Here is a 20513-nt window from a genome sequence, read left to right as displayed (position 1 = left end):
GGTTATACATTCTGACAATTAAATTATTTAATGGCGACCGTGGCCATCTGATGGCCTAAATAGTTGATTATGAGCTTCACGTGGTAATAAATGTTTAAATCATAATATATAACATATAAAGACCAGGAATAGACGTGGGGAGGGGGGGGGGGGTCGATGACCGAATGGTTAGCGCGTGCGCGCTGCATCAGAAGGTCTGGCGTTGAGTCAACTGGTGTGGTTTCAATTCCCCGGTTGTAAGTGACAAGGAGTAGGGTCGCCTGTCCAACCTCATGGGGTTTCTCCGGGTCCTCCGGATTCCTCCCATTGCTAAAGACCCGTACGCGCAAGCGAATTATCGAAATAAAATTGAACCATATATTAGTCGCAAAATGACCTAGATTGTGTTAAGTGGACGTTAAACTCTCTCTCTCTCTCTCTCTCTCTCTCTCTCTCCAATACACAACAGATTTAGCTCTTTAAAGGCTCAATACCACTCTTGTTGTAACTGAATAATATGTCCCTATCTTTATTCTGGTCAACAAATTGTACTATTTTACAATATTTAAATAATTTAAAAAATTGGAAAAATTCAACTAAATGATTTGAAAAGCCTAACGTAAACCTTTTCAAGTGTGACTTGGATTTAAAAATATTTTCGAACCCTGTGGACAAGTAAAATAGGATGTAATGGATAATTTACACAACAGGTAGGACACTAAAACATCTAATACTTAGAATAAGGCTATAATTTATTTTCTGGAGCTGTCACGCCAGCAAGAGTGTTATTGTCCCTTTAATATCAGTATTACATGAACCAGCAGGTAGAGATCACAACAACCCTTTGAAAACAGTTCATGCATTTTATAGGTTATTTTAATTTCATGATTAAATGGCGTGATAAGGATTACAGGAACAGGTACAATATCTCTACCTATTAATATTTCAATTAATCTTGTTCATATACCTGTATTTTCACGTGTCGCGACATGTTTCTTTCATAGGGTATACCTGCCGACCTGCTGTTAAAACAGCGATTCACAATTTGAGCTGATATTTATGTGCTGCCTTTTATGCAGTGTCGAAAACTGATATTCATGTATAGGTCTGTTTTCAAGCGAATTTGACTTTTAAAAAAATATTATTCAATCAAATTTCCAGACGTAGAATTATATTCAATTTGATCTTCATTCATCGGATTCAACAAAGGTAAGTGTATAAATACAGCATGTTAAAAAAAAGCCCTTAAAGATAAAATGAAGAGCTGGCAGTTCTCACTATTATATACTCTTCAATAAAAGGAGGGGATATTGAAATGCAAATACCTATGCAGGTTGTGACATGATAAATAGTCATTGACACTTGACATGCTTTGAGAGTATGTTCACAGATGAAGAAATTATCGCTCCAACAGAACCACTGAGCTGCACATGTGACACGCAATAGCGCCATACACGTGGGAGGGGTTCATTGTCAAATTTGACCCTTCAAGGAAGGGTTGATGAACACTGCCGCGTGCTGGTTTATCTATCCATGTTTGCTTTCCTATCGGTTCTTGCATAAGATTTGCTGTTTAGCTTATCTTTGCTTTAGTGTGTTACGTTTAATTTGATCGGGAGACGTGTTCGTCGACGTCAACGTCAACCGACAACACTGCAAGAATTGGCCGTGGCACTACAAAAGGAGTGGGTCAGATTGCCCAAATCGTGATTGGACGGTTGATTAGGGGCATGCTACGGCGAATTGCTGAATGGTGGAGCAATTACTCATTATTAAGACAAACATCAAAAACGTCCATTTTCACTTTTGACGGTGTATCTCTTTGCGAGTGAAATGGGACTGTCATATAAGCCGCCCATATGAACTGTTTATGTTCTGTTATTAATATACACTGGTTACCTCTCATAAAAACAGCAGTGCATTTCCGCAGGTTTTTTTTTTATTGTTTCTGAATATCCCCTAATTTTTTTAAGAGGATAGTTAAAAACTAGATAATGTAAAAGGAATCTGCTGAAAATTTCATTCACTCTGAACATAGAATAGTCATTGAATTTTCGGCCTAGCTTCGATCATAATTACTAACACTCGGCACGATAAAAACACAGTCTCAATTTTCCATTTCATGATCAAATCATGAATGAAAGTTGAGCAGCAAATCGGATCCTAATCCAGTAAATATCGCAGGTTAGCGATGACATCGAGAGTTGATTATGATCTGGATAATGTCTAATTAATAATTTAGATAATATTTCTGGCCTAAAGAAAGACGTGAAATAGGCAGATTTAACTCATGTATAATGTATGTTTAAAAGTAGCAAGGTTGTTATTGATGCATGTGAACTGTACAGTTAATTTCGGGGTGTTCTACTGTAGAGGGGGGGGGGGGGTCACGGTGGCTAAGTGGGTAAGACGCTGGCTCGCTAGCCTGGAGGTCGATCGGGTGTTCAATCCCTACATTGGCCGAGAAAGTTCATCCAGATTTTCCGGCGTGGGTCTCCCTTGTCAGTGATGCAGGACGGAGGGCCTGACAAGGACAGTTGTCTAGTCGTTCGAAAAACGGAGGTCGCGTGTACACATTGGCGCGCACGTAAAAGACCCCTTGACAGTTGGAATTCGATATAAGAGTATGCCGTAGTGCTGCTGTCCGGGCAAACTTTCCCTCATAGCACACTGTATGGCGTATGGCCGTCGTCTTCATTAGCCCAGTTCGGAGTAGAACAGTAGGACGCTAAACCCCATTTCATTTCATTTCTATTGTAGATTGACCCACAATGTCGTATATTTGTACTGTATAAACTGATCTGTTTTATAAAACATGTTGTCACTTGGATCAAAACAGCGTTTATGAGAATAGTTCGGTCACGGGTCCGCGCGTGCACCGCAGGCAGCCCAAAGTAGACATTCACGTGACAATATCCATTCAATTATTTATCAATGAAGCCATGACAAAATTGTCTTCTTAACGCGTATAGTTAGACTTTTAAAAATAACTTTGGCTAAAACTCGGCGATTTAATTTCTAATTCAGTTGATTGTGTAACCAATGACGTATATATTGTAACGGTACTCGGTTCAGAGTCACCTCGTGTAGTTTCGAATTCTAATCTTTTTAGGACGTGTAACGTGTGCTCTGTTTTGGATGTGTATTTGTCTGTGATAATTATTGGAAACATAATAGGATTATTACAAAGGATATTTAACGTCTACAATATGAGTACGGTAAGATATACTTTATGCATATTGGTTTTATATGATCAACTGCCAATTTCTCCGCTATTAGAATGTTTTAATATAGTCTAGTGCATTTATAAAAATCAGCCAAAAATGTAACTGATAAATGTAAGTGTTAGTTGAAGTTGTTTAGTTTCATGAAGCTATTACACAGTCTAATTAGATTTGGATATGTCATCTTTATATTTCGTGGGGGTTTAGATCATGACGCCTGTCATTGAGTCAATTGCCGGGGTTTCGATTCCCCGGTTGTACGTGACAAGGAGTAGGGTCGCCTGTCCAACCTCGTGGGTTTTCTCCGGGTCCTCCGGTTTTCTCCCACTGCTAAAGATCCGATGCCGAATTATTGAAATAAAATTAAACCATATGTTAGTCCCAAAATGGCCTAGTTTTGTCGCGAATGGACGTTGAACTTGTAATCTAAATTATTTATAATCAAAATTATCAAAAGTACAATTCAAATTGTGACCAGTAGTCGTTCCGGGTTTCTCTCATTAAACGACTTGTTTTTTAGACTAGGGGAGACCGGGGCACATTGAACATATGGGCACATTGAACCACCATGGATATATCCTTTATAAATAATACTAGGCAACCCAAGACCACACAGAAGTGAGATAACTTCTTAGACCTATTTCCCCGTCAATAAGCAGTAGCAATATGCTGCCAATTATTTTTTAGGCAATGAGTTTTTTCAAAAGATCTCTTAAAAGTGAAAATGCACTACTTCCACTTATCATTTTCCATACTTGTTAACTGTTTAGTCTAGGGAATTCTTGTACTTAAAATCAGTTCATATATGCCTAATCTACAATCCAGATAAACAGGAGCTTTATCCATAGAGGGCATATTGAATGTTTTTTTAAATTTTGATCATGAAACTGTGATGGGGCAGATTGAACCACTGTCAATGGGGTACTTTGAACCATGGTTCAATGTACCCCAGTGCATTTTAGACTATATATCATTTGATAATTTGTTCAGCCTAGGAAATTCCTGTACTTACAATCAGTTCATATCTACAATCCAGATAAATAAGGGCTTGATCCATTTTGAATTTTTTAAAATTTTGATCATAAAACTGTGATGCGGCAGATTGAATTGAACCACTGTCAATGGGGTACGTTGAACCACTGGTTCAATGTACCCCAGTGCATTATAGTTTATATATCATTTGATAATTTGTAATATCTTTGAAAATAAAAACAATATTAGAATATCAATTGATCCAACTCTGTAGGCCTGTCATATAAAAGGAATTAAAACTTCATGGGAGCAGTGTTTGAAACTTGGCTGTGACATACAGGGGCGCAATGGGTCTCCCTGACTAAGAGTCGCTTGTCAGCAAATCAGGCTGTCCAAATTTAGACAGAATATTGGACAAATGTTGGTTTGATTCACTGCAAAAGTTGACTGGGATCCCACTATCCCACCAAACTGCCAACTTAAGTGCAATTTACGGCGATTTGTATGTACATATCACTTACCGTCATACAGCCGAGGCTAGATGTAGGATACCGGAATCTGCCGAGGTTTGCCGAGTGGGCCCTGCACATTATAGCTAACCCTAGCCCTGGACCAAGCTCAACCCTTACCCTAATCTATCCTAAGTACAGCAATATGACAGCCCTCCGTTTAATCTAGGTCTTCCTAAAATTTTCGACAGTGCCCTTTTTTACTGCTGAAAGTGCCTTTTCTCAGACCCAAATATGTCCTTTCCCAACCCGTTGCAGGGATCCCAAATGACTCAAACCATCGACTCAAACACACCAGTCTGGTCTAATTAATGCTTCCACTTCCAAACGAATTCTTGTTGTTTAGCTGACGGTGCCCTATAGACAGACATCAATGATAGCATCTTGTGGAATCGGGTAAGGTTCTTTTTCAAAGATTTCAGAACGTTTACTTAGACGAAAATATCAGCCAAATAGCTCTTGGAATGGCTACAGATGCAAGGGAATGACGGATAATTTTCTTAGGGGACCCCCACCCCCCAAAAAAAACCTCCGAGCGGCATGCCCCGTCTCCGCGGTCAGTGCCCTCATTTTGCGCCCCCCCCCCTTTTCAAAATTCCTAGATCCGCCCCTGGTGATTTAAGCTATTAAAAACGGTGAAAGTATACAATATTGTTTACATTGTTTTCGATCGATTTGATAGCCTCGTTTGTCACGCAATAAGTTTTTCTGCAATATTCTGCTGTGCACTGGTTAATTGGGCATAATAAAATCGTGAGTCATGACGTAACGTTATGTAAACATATTTGGCCCAATTTGGGGCTCTGTTTAAAGCGTAATGCTTTTGTAACGCAGTTAGCTATTGGCTGTTAATCGGGGCCCTTATTCACGAAAACTTAAACTAAGATACAATCGAAATTTTAAGAAATACTGCAATTTGATTGGTTGACTAGTAAAATCAATTTGCATATATCCACTGAAGATGCAGTATTTCTTAAAATTTCGATTGTATCTTAGTTTAAGTTTTCGTGAATAAGGGCCCTGACCATTGACAAGTCATAATTTGGAGCAGAAATTTGCCTTCGTTAAAGCAGTGTTTAGTAGGATTAGGTATAATGAAACGAAACACTGCGAGAAGTGTGAGTTCGTGCAGAAAAACAGGACGTTAAATCCCATTTCATTTCAATTCACTTTGTATTTAGATTCAGATTAAGACGTTTTTATATTCAGATTAAGATGAATTTATCCGAACCGGATTCAGTGAAACCCACAAATGGCGAGTTGGCACCATTAACAGAGAACCCTACAAATGGCGAGTTGGCACCATTAACAGAGACCCCTACAAATGGCGAGTTGGCACCATTAACAGAGAATGGTGAACCAAGGAAAGATAAATCTGTAGTTATAATACATGAACGTGAAAAGAGGTTGATATACAGGATTAGTGATAATCCTCCAGTTCATCTCACCTTTATGTTCGCTATACAGGTAAATTATATAAAAGGTGTATTCATTACATCACACGTACTCATTACATCACACACAAGGTGTATTAATTAGATAACACTCACAGGTATAGTCATTACACCATCACATAGAGTGTAATCATTACATAAAACACGCAGGGTGTTCAGTACATCACGCACAAGGTATAGTCATTACATCAAACATGGTGTGTATTCATTACATCACACACAATGTGTATTTATTTCATCACACACAAGGTGTATTTATTTCATCACACACAAGGTGTATTCATTACATCACACGCAAGGTGCATTCATTACATCACACATAGGGTGTAGTCATTACATCACACACAAGGTGTATTTATTACACCACACACTTGTTCCACCATTTCTCCAGCATCACATGACCCTAAAAACTCCTCGGCAGTGATGGCCTCATAATCCGTCTCCAATCTGCCACCCCTGGGGACAGATTTGGGTTGTGGGATGGGGAAGAAGCCAGAGGGGGCTATATCTGTAGAACAGACACCGGTGATTGAGGGTCGAAAAGCGAGAGTCCGGTACAGCGGTAACTGGGCGATGCCAACTGGAGCATTGTCCAGGAATAACAAGCAACCAGAACCTATGCGTTTTTCATTTCTTTGATTTGGTCACACTATCTGCGCAATTCATCTGCGTAATGCACCATTTATGGCGTAGCTCTTCTTGAGATAAACTATCATGATTACGCCCTTGCAATCCCAGAAAATGGAGGCCAAGACCTTGCCACTGTAAGACTCTCGTTTGACCCTTTTGGACGTTGGCGACATCACTTGCTTCCACGGTATACTTTAACATTTTTTTTTTATCTGAGTCAAAATAAGGAAGCCCAAGTTTCATTCCGATCCACGAAAGCACGTGGATCTCTCCGATAACAATGACTCTATGGCGCTATTCTTCTTTAGTCAACATTATGTCTGGGCACCCATAGGCGTACGGGCTCGATGTCAGTTGGGGGGGGGGGGGCAGAACCGGAAATGCCCACAAAAATTTCGGGTTTCCAGACGGTGGCGCCGGTCTTCTGCGAGAGCGGAGGAGCGGAGCTTACCGTGTAGCCCCCCCCCCCAGGCAATTTTGGGAAAAAAGACAACCGCAAACCACCAAGGGATCTTTTACGTGCACGCCAATGTATACACGTGATCTCGGTTTTTGTCTCATCCGAACTACTAGACAGCTACTAGACAGCCTTCCGTGCTGCACCACTGACAAGGGCAAACCCACCTCGGAAAATCCCGATGAACTTTCTTGTAGTAAGGTTTCTAACAACAGAGTAAAAAAGAAACTAATTAAAATTTGAAATCGACTATGAGCGTTCGGAGGAAACCTGTTCTCGAAGGGCGAAAGGCTTGAAAGTTTCGAGGTAAATAGGTATTCCGAAAAGTACACGATTAATATTACCGGGTGACACAAAAAAAGCGTTCATCACCTAAACTTGGTCGACGAAGAGGGGTCGTCAGGGACCTCCAGTGGTTCCAGCAGGATGGTGCCACCCAACACCTCAAACGAATCATTGGCATCGCTACAGCAGCGTTTCCCTGACCGACTGATCAGCCGCAGGTGTGACCCGGAGTGGTCGCCGTATTCACCGGACTTGAACGCCCCAGATTTTTATCCCAAGGGAAGAATGTGGGAGGGTCATCGAGAACTTTGCCCGCCAGATCCAAATGTGCTTGCAGCACCGGGGAGCTCATTTAGAGCATATTTTTGAGCGCCAGTTAAACAAAGAGTTTTTGTTTTGTGGCACAGACTTGAAACTTTGGAGATGTCTGCTACATAGACTTAACCTAATGTAGCTGAAATTTTGTGTTAATCTAAATAAAATTTTGGAAGTTATTCGATTTTTATTGATGAACTTTTTTTTTGTGTCACCCTGTAAATTCTGATTGTCTCCCTTTCCTAATAGGCTATTTTTAAACAAGAACATGGTTGGTAGATATCAGTTGGTACACATTCACAAGTCAAACGTCATTGTGCCGTCTAATTCATAACTTATATATAGAGATAGTTTAATGAAAGTTTGAGTAAAATTTAGCCCATAGTTCTCACAATATTTACATACAATATATAAAGTTTGTTTAAATACATTTTGGAACAGTTTAAAAATATCAACTTCTACATTATTATCTAGAGACATCATTTTATGTTTATAGATAGAAAGTCTAGCACAACTTAATATCAGATTACACAATCGAGCCAGCGTCTTACCCACTTAGCCACCAATTCTACACGAATTTTTCATTTATTTTAGCAATTGCTAACAGCACTATATAATTCTATGTCAATGTCAGTAGTGGTAGCTGAGTTAGTATGTGCACGAGATGATGATGAGATTAAAACTAAAATTCTGAGTACCACCATGTTGATGTCTGGTATATCAACATTCCTTGTTTCTACGTTTGGAGTTCGGTACGTACAAAATCTTTATTTGTTTCTAATAAACACGAACGTTCTATCTATAGCCAAGCGTGATTTATTTCTACGTTTAGCGTTCGGTGCGTAGAGTAGAAAATCATGATTTATTTCTACGTTTGGCGTTCGGTGCGTACAAAATCTTGAGTTGTTTTTAATAAATACGAACGTTCTATCTGTAGAAAATCTATATCTGGGGGTTTTTTTTGTAAAAGGGGGTTTACATAGAAGTGACATATTATTCCTTGTGTTTTATTCTACAGACTTCCTGTTTATCAAGGGCCTTCAATGCCTTATATAATTCCTTTACTAGCCATGTCTACATTAAAGGAATTCTACTGTCCTAACTATCATGATTCACCTGGTAAGTATTACTGTTACTTGCCATGTCACCTGGTCATTACTACTGTTACTGATCATGTCACCTGGTAAGTATTAGTGTTACTAACCATGCCACGTGGTAAGTATTGTTCTTACTAGTCATGTCATGTGGTCATTTTACTGTTACTAGTCATATCACATGGTCAGTATTATCAGTTATTAGTCATGTCACGTGGTAAGTATAAGTGTTACTAGGCATGTCATGTGGTAATTATTGTTGTTACTAGCCATGTCAGGTGGTAAGTATTACGGTTACTAGTCATGTCACATGGTAAGTATTACGGTTACTAGCCATGTCACGTGGTAAGTATTACCGTTACTAGCCATGTCACGTGGTAAGTATTACTGTTACTAGTCATGTCACGTGGTAAGTATTACTGTTACTAGCCATGTCAAGTGGTAAGTATTACTGTTACTAGCCATGTTACGTGGTAGGTTACTACCTGTGTCACCTAGTAAATATTACTGTTACTAGCCATGTTACAGGGTAAAAATTACTGTTACTAGCCATGTCACATGGTAAATTATAACTCTTACTAGCCAAGTCACATGGTAAAATATAACTGTTACTAGCCATGTCACATGGTAAATACAACTGTTATTAGCCATGTCACATGGTAAGTATGGCTGTTACTAAACATGCCACGTGGTAAGTATAGCTATCAATGGCCATGCTAACTGGTACTGGTACGTATTACTGTCACCTAGCGAGTATTACTGTAACTAGCCGTATTACTAGAAATTTCTAGTCAGTCTTGTGGTCTTATATTCCAAATATTTCTATGACATAGATCTGATCATGTTATTTTTACTAGGGGTTCGTCGGAATATTTAATTATTTCTACGTTGTTTGATCATTTAACTGATGTTAAACTAAGCTGTGAATTTGTAATTATTTCAGAATCGTTATCTTCTGTAAATGTGGTCTTATATTCCAAATATTTCTATGACATAGATCTGATCATGTTATTTTTACTAGGGGTTCGTCGGAATATTTAATTATTTCTACGTTGTTTGATCATTTAACTGATGTTAAACTAAGCTGTGAATTTATAATTATTTCAGAATCGTTATCTTCTGTAAATGGTACTGCTGGTATTTTTGGTGGTGCCATCAGTTTAAATGAAACCAGAGAATTAACATACAGTAAAATACAAGCAGTAAGATATATACACAGTTTCTTTATTACCTGGGTGAAGTTTTGTTTCTTCACGTGTATTATGTATAATTGTGTATTTCAGATATCTAGTGGTGTAATGTATAACAGTGTATTTCAGATATCTAGGGGTGTAATGTATAACTGTGTATTTCAGATATCTAGGGGTGTAATGTATAATTGTGTATTTCAGATATCTAGGGGTGTGATGTATAACTGTTTATTTCAGATATCTGGGGGTGTAATGTATAACTGTGTATTTCAGATATCTGGGGGTGTAATGTATATGTAACGTATAACTGTATATTTAAGATATCTGGGGGTGTAATGTATAACTGTGTATTTCAGATATCTAGGGGTGTAATGTATAGCTATGTATTTCAGATATCTAAGGGTGTAATGTATAACTGTGTATTTCAGATATCTAGGGGTGTAATGTATAACTGTGTATTTCAGATATCTAGGGGTGTAATGTATAATTGTGTATTTCAGATATCTAGGGGTGTGATGTATAACTGTGTATTTCAGATATCTGGGGGTGTAATGTATAACTGTGTATTTCAGATATCTGGGGGTGTAATGTATATGTAACGTATAACTGTATATTTAAGATATCTGGGGGTGTAATGTATAACTGTGAATTTCAGATATCTAGGGGTGTAATGTATAGCTATGTATTTCAGATATCTAAGGGTGTAATGTATAACTGTGTATTTCAGATATCTAGGGGTGTAATGTATAACCGTGTATTTCAGATATCTAGGGGTGTAATGTATAACTGTGTATTTCAGATATCTGGGGGTGTAATGTATATGTAACGTATAACTGTATATTTCAGATATCTGGGGGTGTAATGTATAACTGTATATTTCAGATATCTGGGGGTTTAATGGCGGCTGGTGTTATCCATCTTTTGATTGGTTTTACTGGATTAGTTGGTGTATTCGCCAGATATATTGGACCAATCACAATCGTCCCCACAATTACCTTAATTGGACTATCTATTTATACTGTGGGTGTTAAATTCTGTGAAAAACATTGGGGTGTAGCTGCCGTGTAAGTTTAAATACTACTATCATATTTAATAGGTTATCACATTTCCTTGGTATTTAAAGTTACAATTTCATATTTTCTAAGAAAGTCAAAACATTATAATTTCTATGTCTTTTGCTCAATAGGTTGTCAACTCACTATTATACGATCATAGGTGTTATTCCCACACTTAAAACTCATTTACACCGGAAATAATAAAACAATTACCTCCCAATTACCTCCCTTGTTTTCTATTCTCCACCATGGAGTAGCTATCCTCAAACGTTTGACTTTGAAGAGGAAATGATATTTTTGCCAATTTCTCAACTGGCAATAGTGAATTATAAGATTAAGAGCATTATTCTTTAACAAGGTAGGACTGTTTATAGATACCATTTATTTCAAGGCTTTATTTTAATAAATTTTAAAAATATAACGTAAAAATATGAAATTGCACCTTTAAGTGGAGTTGTGGGGTCTCTTGGAAAGACTTTGGCCCGCTAACCTGGAAGTTCTGTGTATATCGAGTGCCCATTAGGAGCAGAGCACTCGGACGTTAAACCCCATTTCATTTCATTTGTCATTTAAGATCTTTTTTTTTTAGACCAGGAACTTTGTCTTATTAATAAGCGCCACCAATCTTCTTCTTGTACAACAACAATTTGGACGAACTACAATTTCCGATATGACGTCACAATTCAAAATGGGGGCGATTGTGTCATGCTCGGTTCCTATCTTTTTTGTTATTTTTTTTTCAGAACAACCGTTACGGGTCTTATTTTAGCTTTATATTTAAATGGTAAAAACACACCATTACCAGCCTACAACAGAACACGAGGTTTTTATATAAAATGGTATCCATTACATACTGTCTTTGCTGTAAGTAGACCCTAGACATCTTTCAAGAGAGAGAGAGAAATGGGGTTTAACGTCCACTACACACAAACTAGGTCATTTGGGGACTAACATATGGTTTTAATTTTATTTCAATAATTCGCTTGCGCTTAGGGGTCTTTAGCAGTGGGAGGAAACCGGAGGACCCGGAGAAAACCCACGAGGTTGGACAGGCGACCCTACTCCTTGTCACGTACAACCGGGGATTCATAACCACGCCAGTTGACTCAATGACAGGCTTTATGATACAGCACGCGCGTGCTAACCATTCGGCCATCCAACCCCCACGACATCTTTCAAACCTCCCGCGCGTAATATTATAAATGAAATGGGACTATGAGGGAGTTGGGGGAAATGTTGCCTTGCAAGTATATGGGCTTAAATTTCAAGTTAAGTGCAATATACATGTAAAAAAATATGTATTATTTCTCCTGTAAAGTTTGTGAACAAAAAAATAAAGGTCAGAGTTATAAATCCGAAGAACGTTATTCTCGTTTTTTTTTCAGTTACTGTTTTCAGTTATTGCTGGATGGACGTTTAGCGCCATTTTAACCGTTTCCGGTACTATGTCTGACGACCGGAACCACGTGCATCATTATGCCAGAACAGACAGCAGGAATGACGTCATCTTTCAAAGTCCTTGGTTATATATAGCCTATCCAGGTACGGCGTATATCACAATTTTATAAAATATTTTAATAATAATAGGTACAGGAAGACGGCACCACATCAATCAATCTGATTAGAATACAGATCTATATTTCATTTTGTTTTTTTATACTTTCGATAACCTACACTACATGAAGATCTGTCAAGTTGTAGCGATAGATTGCGTCAGAGGTCATACGAGCGGCTTTTGACCCTAAGACGTAAGACATTTGATTAACCAATCAGCATTGGTGTTTCTAATGGATTACCAACATTTCTGTGCAAAACACGCCTAAAGCTCGCCGTAACAGACCGTTTCATTGGCTAATCCCTCACACCATCTAGAACACTTCAATGATAACAACTCTTCCAGATCCTAGTGTAGTAAAGACAAGTAAAACGAAATTTTGAACTATAAAAAACGAAACGGAATAGGATCTGTGTTTTAATCCGATTGTACAAAAACAAAACCCACAAGACAAGACACGTAAACTACCGGTACATAGATATAAATAAATCAAGAAGGCGCCCACTTCGCTGTACAGCCCAGTGCCTGTAATGACACCGGCTTCACTCAAAACTAAAAAAAAAAACTTACAAGCTCAGAAGAACAGAAAAAAACCCAACTTAACATTGAGATTTGAGTTACAAGAATAACGGGTTGATTTTGTCGTACCGTCAACTTGTCTGCTTCATAAGGCGCAGCTTTAGATGACATTTGAATGGTCACTGACAACTATGTATATCTTACAATGATAACTGAAATATTTCTTTCAACCTTCGACCTACCTTCTTGTTGACACCATAACCTCGTGCTTGCTGGTTTGCACGTTTTGTACAACATAACCCGGCCCATACGTTTGTTAAAACATAACCAGGCTCACGCGTATGTTACAATATAACCCGGCTCACAATTTGCTATAATATAACCCGACTCACAATTTACTATAACATAACCCGGCTCATACGTTTGCTACAATATAACCCGGCTCACAATTTACTATAATATAACCAGACTCACGCGTTTACTACATTATAACCATTCTCACGCGTGTGCTATAATATAACCCGGCTCACACGTTCGTTATAATATAACCCGGCTCATACGTTTGCTATAATATAACCCGGTTCATACGTTTGCTATATTATAACCCGGCTCACACGTTTGCTTCAATGTAACTGCTATTAAACTCATATTATTTCCATTTTCAATTTGCTGTCTTTTACAGGTCAATTTGGTACAGTGGGTTTTAGTGTTGCTGCGTTTATCAGTTGTTTAGTAGCGACATTGCTCTCTATTATCGATTCTATTGGAGATTATAATGCAACCGCCAGAGTTTGTTTTGTACCACCACCACCATCGCATGCTGTGAATAGAGGAATCTTTCTGGAAGGGGTGATGAGTTTCTTTGCTGGTACAACAGGTGCTTGTCATGCTACTGTATCGTATGGTAATAATATTGGAGCAATAGGGCTCACTAAGGTAAAACATACATTATGCTACAATCTGATTAAAACTATTTCGTTTCGTTTTTTATAGTTCAAAATTTTGTTTTACTTGTCTGTACTACACTACGATTTGGAAGAGTTGTTATATAATTACAGGCGTTTTGGTTGAAGTGAGGGATTAGCCAATGAAACGGTCTGTTACGGCGATTTTTTGGCGTGCCATGCACGGAACTATGGGTATAAACCACTAGAAACATCAACGCTAATTGATTAATAAATATCTGGCGTCATAGGGTCAAATTCGCTCGTACGACCCCTGACACGACCTTCCAGTACAACTGGTTGGATCTTCATGTAGCGTGGGCCATCGAAAGTATAATAAAAACGAAACGAAATATAGATCTGTATTATAATCAGATTGATCATGCAATAACGGATATTATTTACATGTACTGACATGCGCAGCTCACAGATCGCACTATCGCTTCTTTAACAGTGGTGGATCCATATGGGACACAACCCCCTTTAATAACTGTATGACAAATTAACCTATTATTCTGTTTTATGAAACTTGTAAATATGAACTTTTTGTTGATTGGGGTGTTTTGGTGATGAAATTGTCTTTATGACTCAAATAAGTTCTCTGATGATTTTCTGATTGTCGAAGTCTCAAAATTGAGCCGCTTTACTCGACAACCATGCACGAGACCTGGAAGGTTGGGCGTACTCCTTAGTTAAACGCTATTCTAGACTGTCTGTACTTATTATTTATTTAGTAGTATATTGTTCTAGACTGTCTATACTTATTATTTATTTAGTAGTATATTGTTCTAGACTGTCTGTACTTATTATTTATTTAGTAGTATATTGTTCTAGACTGTCTATACTTATTATTTATTTAGTAGTATATTGTTCTAGACTGTCTATACTTATTATTTATTTAGTAGTATATTGTTCTAGACTGTCTATACTTATTATTTATTTAGTAGTATATTGTTCTAGACTGTCTATACTTATTATTTATTTAGTAGTATATTGTTCTAGACTGTCTATACTTATTATTTATTTAGTAGTATATTGTTCTAGACTGTCTTGTCTTGTTTTTATATTGTAGGTTGCCAGTCGACGAGTATTTCAAGTGATGGCTATCATGTATATCATATTCTCTGTCGTATTAAAGATAAGTGCTGTATTTATCACCATACCGTATCCAGTACTCGGTGGATGTATGATTCTAAGTTTTGGTATTTTTATTGGTCTCATCTTGTCAAATCTACAATTTATAGATTTAAATTCAACTCGTAATTTAGCTATTGTTGGTATAGCTATTCTACTAGGATTGATGTTACCTTACTGGACAGAGAGAAATCAGGATGCAATCAAAACAGGTGGGTGACACTAAACATGTAGCTGGGGATTTCATCCTCTCGTTCGTCTTTTTTAAAGGTCAAAAAGGGTACCCGTTGGTGTAGATGCATTAAATTATGCTACTTTAAAGGGCCCAGGGGGAGAAATAGGGGTGGGGGTGGAGGGGGGGGGTAAAGTCCACTAGGTCATTTCGGAACTAACATAAAGTTCAGCTTTATTTAAATCATTCCTTGCGCGTAGAGGATTTTAGCTGTGGAAGAGAACCAGCGCTAAACGTCGACCCAGAAATAAGTAGAAAAACAAGAAATTAAATAAAGAAAAACACAGCTGTGAACTTATCAGTAGACACCAGTGAATACTCAATTGGGATCACCTTTTTCCTTTTTGACCATTGCTTGGAAATTAAGAGTGAGAGAGAAAGAGAAATGGGGTCAACTCTATGGAGTTTAACGTCCACTTGACACAAACCAGGTAATTTCGAGACTAATATATGGTTCAATTTTATTTCAATAATTCGCTTACGCGTAGGGGTTTTAGCCATTGGAGGAAACCGGAGGACCCGGAGAAAAACCATGTGGTTGGACAGGCGATCCTACTCTTTGTAACGTACAGGCGGTGAATCGAAACAATGCCACTTGACTCAATGACGGACCTTTTGAATAACGCGCACTCGTTTAACCATTCGGTCACCCAACCCCCTCTCAAGACAGGGTATAGTTTTGCGTTACTCAAGACAGGGTGTAGTTTTACGTTACTCAAGACAGGGTATAGTTTAACGTTACTCAAAACAGGGTATAGTTTAACGTTATTCAAGACAGGGTATAGTCTAACGTTACTCAAGACAATGTATAGTTTAACGTTACTCAAGACAATGTATAGTTTTTCTTTTTAGAATATTTCACGTCTCTTCTCAATTACTAAGTCTACATGACAAAAACAATATTTGTGCATTTTCTTTTTCAGGGAAAGTTCATAAAGACAACACGTTTTTAATGTCACTTTCAAATTATTTGTCTATTTCAGGGAATGCTCATATAGATAATATATTTTTGACGTTAATTTCAAATGGTGGTTTTGTTGGTGGATTTGTTGCTTTTTTCTTAGATAATACCGTTCAAGGTATGTTCTTATTTGTTTAAGCTATTTCAATAACTGTTAGATAATACCGTTCATGGTATATCGTTCATGGAACGATTTTAATAATATTTAGATAATACCGTTCATGGTTTGTGTTGAATCCACCGGTACCAATATTAACACAATAATAATAATAATAATTGGTTTTGTAGTATTTATAGGAATGTTGAAAGACAGGGGACTATAAGATTTGTATACAAGTTTATTGTATTTGTAGGAACTTTGAAAGACAGGGGATTGGATAAAGGTCTTATTGTAGGATTCTATCTGTTGAATTTGTACGGACTATAAAAGCCGGGGGACTGGACATCAGGGCCCTGTTTCACAAAAACTTAAACTAAAATCACTAAAATAGATTTTAACTAAAATGAAAATGAGATTTTAAATTTTATGCGTTTCACGAAGATCGATTGTAACTTAAAATGCAATTTTAATAGATTTTAGTTAAAATTGCTTGCGCCCGCGCAGTGCACAATTCCGGCGAGGGCACTTAGAGTGTAAGCATAAACGCTTCGGAACTGAAAACTGTTGCCAGGTTGAGCTAACCGTTACAATACCAATGAGGAGAGTTTCACACGTTGTAGCAATGTCTGCACATGGTCAAACAGTCGTAGAGAGATGAAATAAATAAGTTTATTGCGTATTATTCTTTTGAAATGTGTCAGTGGGTTGGCCTTGAACTTGCATGTCGCTTTCGTGACCTTGGCATTTGATTTACTCGCAGGCTTCAATGAAAATAATGCGTATCGATAAACTAAATGGCTTGAATTTCGTCGTTTTATGGTATTTTGGATAACAGAAACTATTGAGAATTGTCACAAACTATTAGACGAAATAGCAAATGTTCCGATGCCTAGATTTGAAATGTCAGTCCCATGGACCCTTTCAATAATACTTTGAAAATGCCAAAGTGCCACACTCCTTATTGGATAATGCCTATCTATCTTACTAAATTTAAATGATTTTTTCCCAATATAAAATATACTATTGACTCCTAAATCATCATAACCCCAAAATCATAAATACTTTGCATATGGCGTGTCTACTAGTATTATAGGACTGGCGGGGGTTCGATTCCCCGATTGTACGTGACAGTGAGTACCGCCCGTCCATCCTCGTGGTTTTTCTCCGGATCCTCCGGTTTCCTCCCCCTACTAAAGACCCCCACGTGCAAGCGAATTATTGCAATAAAATTGAACCGTGTGTTAGTCCCGAAATGACTCTCTCTCTCTCTCTCTTTCTCTTTCTCTCTCTCTCTCTCTCTCTCTCTCTCTCTCTCTCTCTCCCCCCATTTTAAACAATTGTAGTCCCACAAAGATATTTTTTATAGACATAGATTTCTTTTAGATTTCTTTTTTTTTAGGGGTTTTTTTTTTTTTTTTTTTTTTTTTGTCTATTAATTATTTGAAAATAGTATAATTTATACTTGTATCATATGGTTTACTGGGGTTTTGAGGGTTTTCTTGTTCTTGGGGTATTAATTTGGGGCGTCATTGAAAATTATTTTTGTGATTTATAGTATGTTTAAATTATATAACCCGGATCACTGGCAATATTATCATTATTCCAAATATATCTATATGTCGCAATAGATCTTACAACGTAGCTCTAATCAATGTTTGTTAATGTCGTGATTTTAAGTTAGGAGAGGGTGACGGCTGTCCTAAGTTAAAATTGATTTTAGTTAAAATTGTCCCTAAAATAGTTTTGTGAAACGCTACTATTTTAAGTTAAGATAAAATTTTAACTTACAATAATATTTTAGTGGATTTTATCTAAAATGCTTATAATCGTTTTGTGAAACGCATCTATCTTAAGTTAGGATGGAATTTTAGTTAAAGACGATTTTAAGGAGATTTAAGTTTTTGTGAAACAGGGCCCAGCTATATTATAGGATTTTAAACATTTTATTTGTAGGAACGCTGAAAGACAGAGGACTAGACATCAATCAGGAATCACTGGATGAAGGTTTATACGAAGAAGGATACGAAGTTTATGAATTTCAGAGAATTCCTCGATTCATCACAGAATCTAGAATATATAAACTCTTACCAATTTTCTCGAAAAAAAAGATTGGCTGATAAATTAAATACGGAAATTTAGTCCTGGAATTGGTGGATCTCTTTGATTTGAATCAAAAATAAAATCGTTGATTTCTTTCGTGTGTTGGTTTTTGTTGGATGACCATCTGTCTTAGTTGAGAATTTTATGTCTTTAGATCAGGGATTGACGATCTATGTCGTGGTTTTATGTGTATAGATCGGGGATTACCAATCTCTTTCGTGGTTTTATTTCTTACATTTAAAGTAGCCAAGTCTCTAACTCAGTATCATCCAAAATCTTCAACATTGAAAACACGAATTATTTGTCAATTTAAATCAACATTGATATTGTGATCTTACCAGGAAAAGATGGGCTTCTGATATCCAATATTTAAGACAATACGTTTCAGCGCCATTTAAGGGACTCGAAAAACGAGACTATGCATATTCCACAAGTCATGCCAAACGTTGACGCTATATTCTTATCTGGAGAGCATGCGCAATAAATGTTATCGGTGCAGACTGGAATAACCAGATGCTAGAGATTGCCACTAGATTGAGAATTCTGACTTATTTCAACGAACATAACAGTAAAAACAGAAACGGCTGAATGTAAATCAGTTTATATACATTCATTTTACATTATTAAATGCGTTGAGGCACATTTGTGTTGATTTCTATGTCCCAAGTATTAGCGACTTAGCCCCTTTAAACATTGTAATACAAGCTCTGATCAAGTTAGTACACGAGCGGATGGGGTGTCAATATCAAGGTTGTAATAATAGATTTAAGGGGCGTTGAGACCAATCAGGTCCTTGGTAGGACTTCACTTAACCATAGATGGTCAATGTGTGAATTAATCCTAAATCTACGAGTCGTACAGATTTCATTTTAGTTAAAGATGGGTTCCCAGAAAAGTATTTATCGGGTGGTATTTCCAATAAAAGTATGGCAATTTTCGTATACATGTATATGGAAAGTAGAGATATCCAATCTTACTAGAAAAATACTGGATTCCCCGAAAAACACTCATGGAGCTATACAGGACAAAAATGGAAGGGTTCCCCTAATCGACAGCCCGACGAATAGGAATTTCTGCACGCGTGATGTCAAAGGTCACACGCGAACATTGAGCGCTTGATGTACAAGTGGATAAACTTTATGAAGAGTTAGACGTACAACACTTTCTGAGATAAAAATGACGGAAAAAGACGCGGGTAGAGGATAATCCGAGAATTTAATTAGGATTCGATATTTGTAATAAATAGTAAGCGATTAAAGACAACGTCGTCTTATGTATGCAATGAATTCTCCTCTGACTTCCAAGAGCGTTAAGTCACGTGACGTAAACATGACCTGGTTTGATCTAATTTTTATAGCAGGACATTCCTTCGCAATTACAATGTTTGAGAAGGATTTGAAGCACAATTATGACAAATTAATTAGTTTGAATATGTTTTTAGTCCATATATACCATTAAATCACCCAGTTTGTACGCGGGGATGTATCTTTAAACTGTGGTGTAGCTTATTTTGTTGTACATGTAAATCAATAAAATTATTTTTACTATCTCATGTACTGTATGTATATTTTCTGACCAATACAAGAACAATTTGTTTGGAATAAAATGGATTTAAAGTTTCCTCAAGGTAGACGTTCCTCTTGGAATCAAGAATGGACTAGATGAGTTTCAAATAAAGTTTCGATAAGATATACTTCCCCCCATAGAATAAAGTTTGAACTTGACGTGTTTCAAATAAAGTTTCTATAACGCGTGCTTGACTTATGAAAAAAAATTTTTCCATCAGACGGGGTTTACTTTTTAA

At 37.3% G+C, this 20513-nt stretch overlaps 1 protein-coding gene across 3 annotated transcripts; it reads left to right on the top strand.

Annotated features, from left to right (window-relative positions):
• The first annotated feature begins 885 nt into the window (after positions 1 to 885).
• Positions 886 to 19283, top strand: LOC126821697 (solute carrier family 23 member 2). Of its 3 annotated transcripts, XM_050550176.2 has the most exons (13): positions 886 to 1188; positions 3092 to 3197; positions 5894 to 6151; positions 8420 to 8577; positions 8844 to 8944; positions 10027 to 10121; positions 10992 to 11173; positions 11908 to 12028; positions 12550 to 12706; positions 13921 to 14174; positions 15255 to 15528; positions 16532 to 16627; positions 18563 to 19283. In XM_050550176.2, the coding sequence occupies exons 2-13, from the start codon at positions 3189 to 3191 to the stop codon at positions 18724 to 18726; spliced, it is 1869 nt and encodes a 622-aa protein (XP_050406133.1). In that variant the 5' UTR covers positions 886 to 1188; positions 3092 to 3188; the 3' UTR covers positions 18727 to 19283. The 3 variants fall into 3 exon arrangements, with proteins under 3 accessions (XP_050406133.1, XP_050406135.1, XP_050406134.1); XM_050550178.2 differs by lacking the exon at positions 3092 to 3197; XM_050550177.2 differs by lacking the exon at positions 886 to 1188 and having other exon boundaries at positions 2933 to 3197.
• The last annotated feature ends 1230 nt before the right edge of the window (positions 19284 to 20513 follow it).

The sequence above is a fragment of the Patella vulgata genome, chromosome 5 (genome assembly GCF_932274485.2).
Source record: "Patella vulgata chromosome 5, xgPatVulg1.2, whole genome shotgun sequence".
NCBI lineage: Eukaryota > Metazoa > Mollusca > Gastropoda > Patellidae > Patella > Patella vulgata.
Note: the sequence above shows the minus strand (reverse complement) of the source record. Positions and strands in the feature narration are given on the sequence as shown.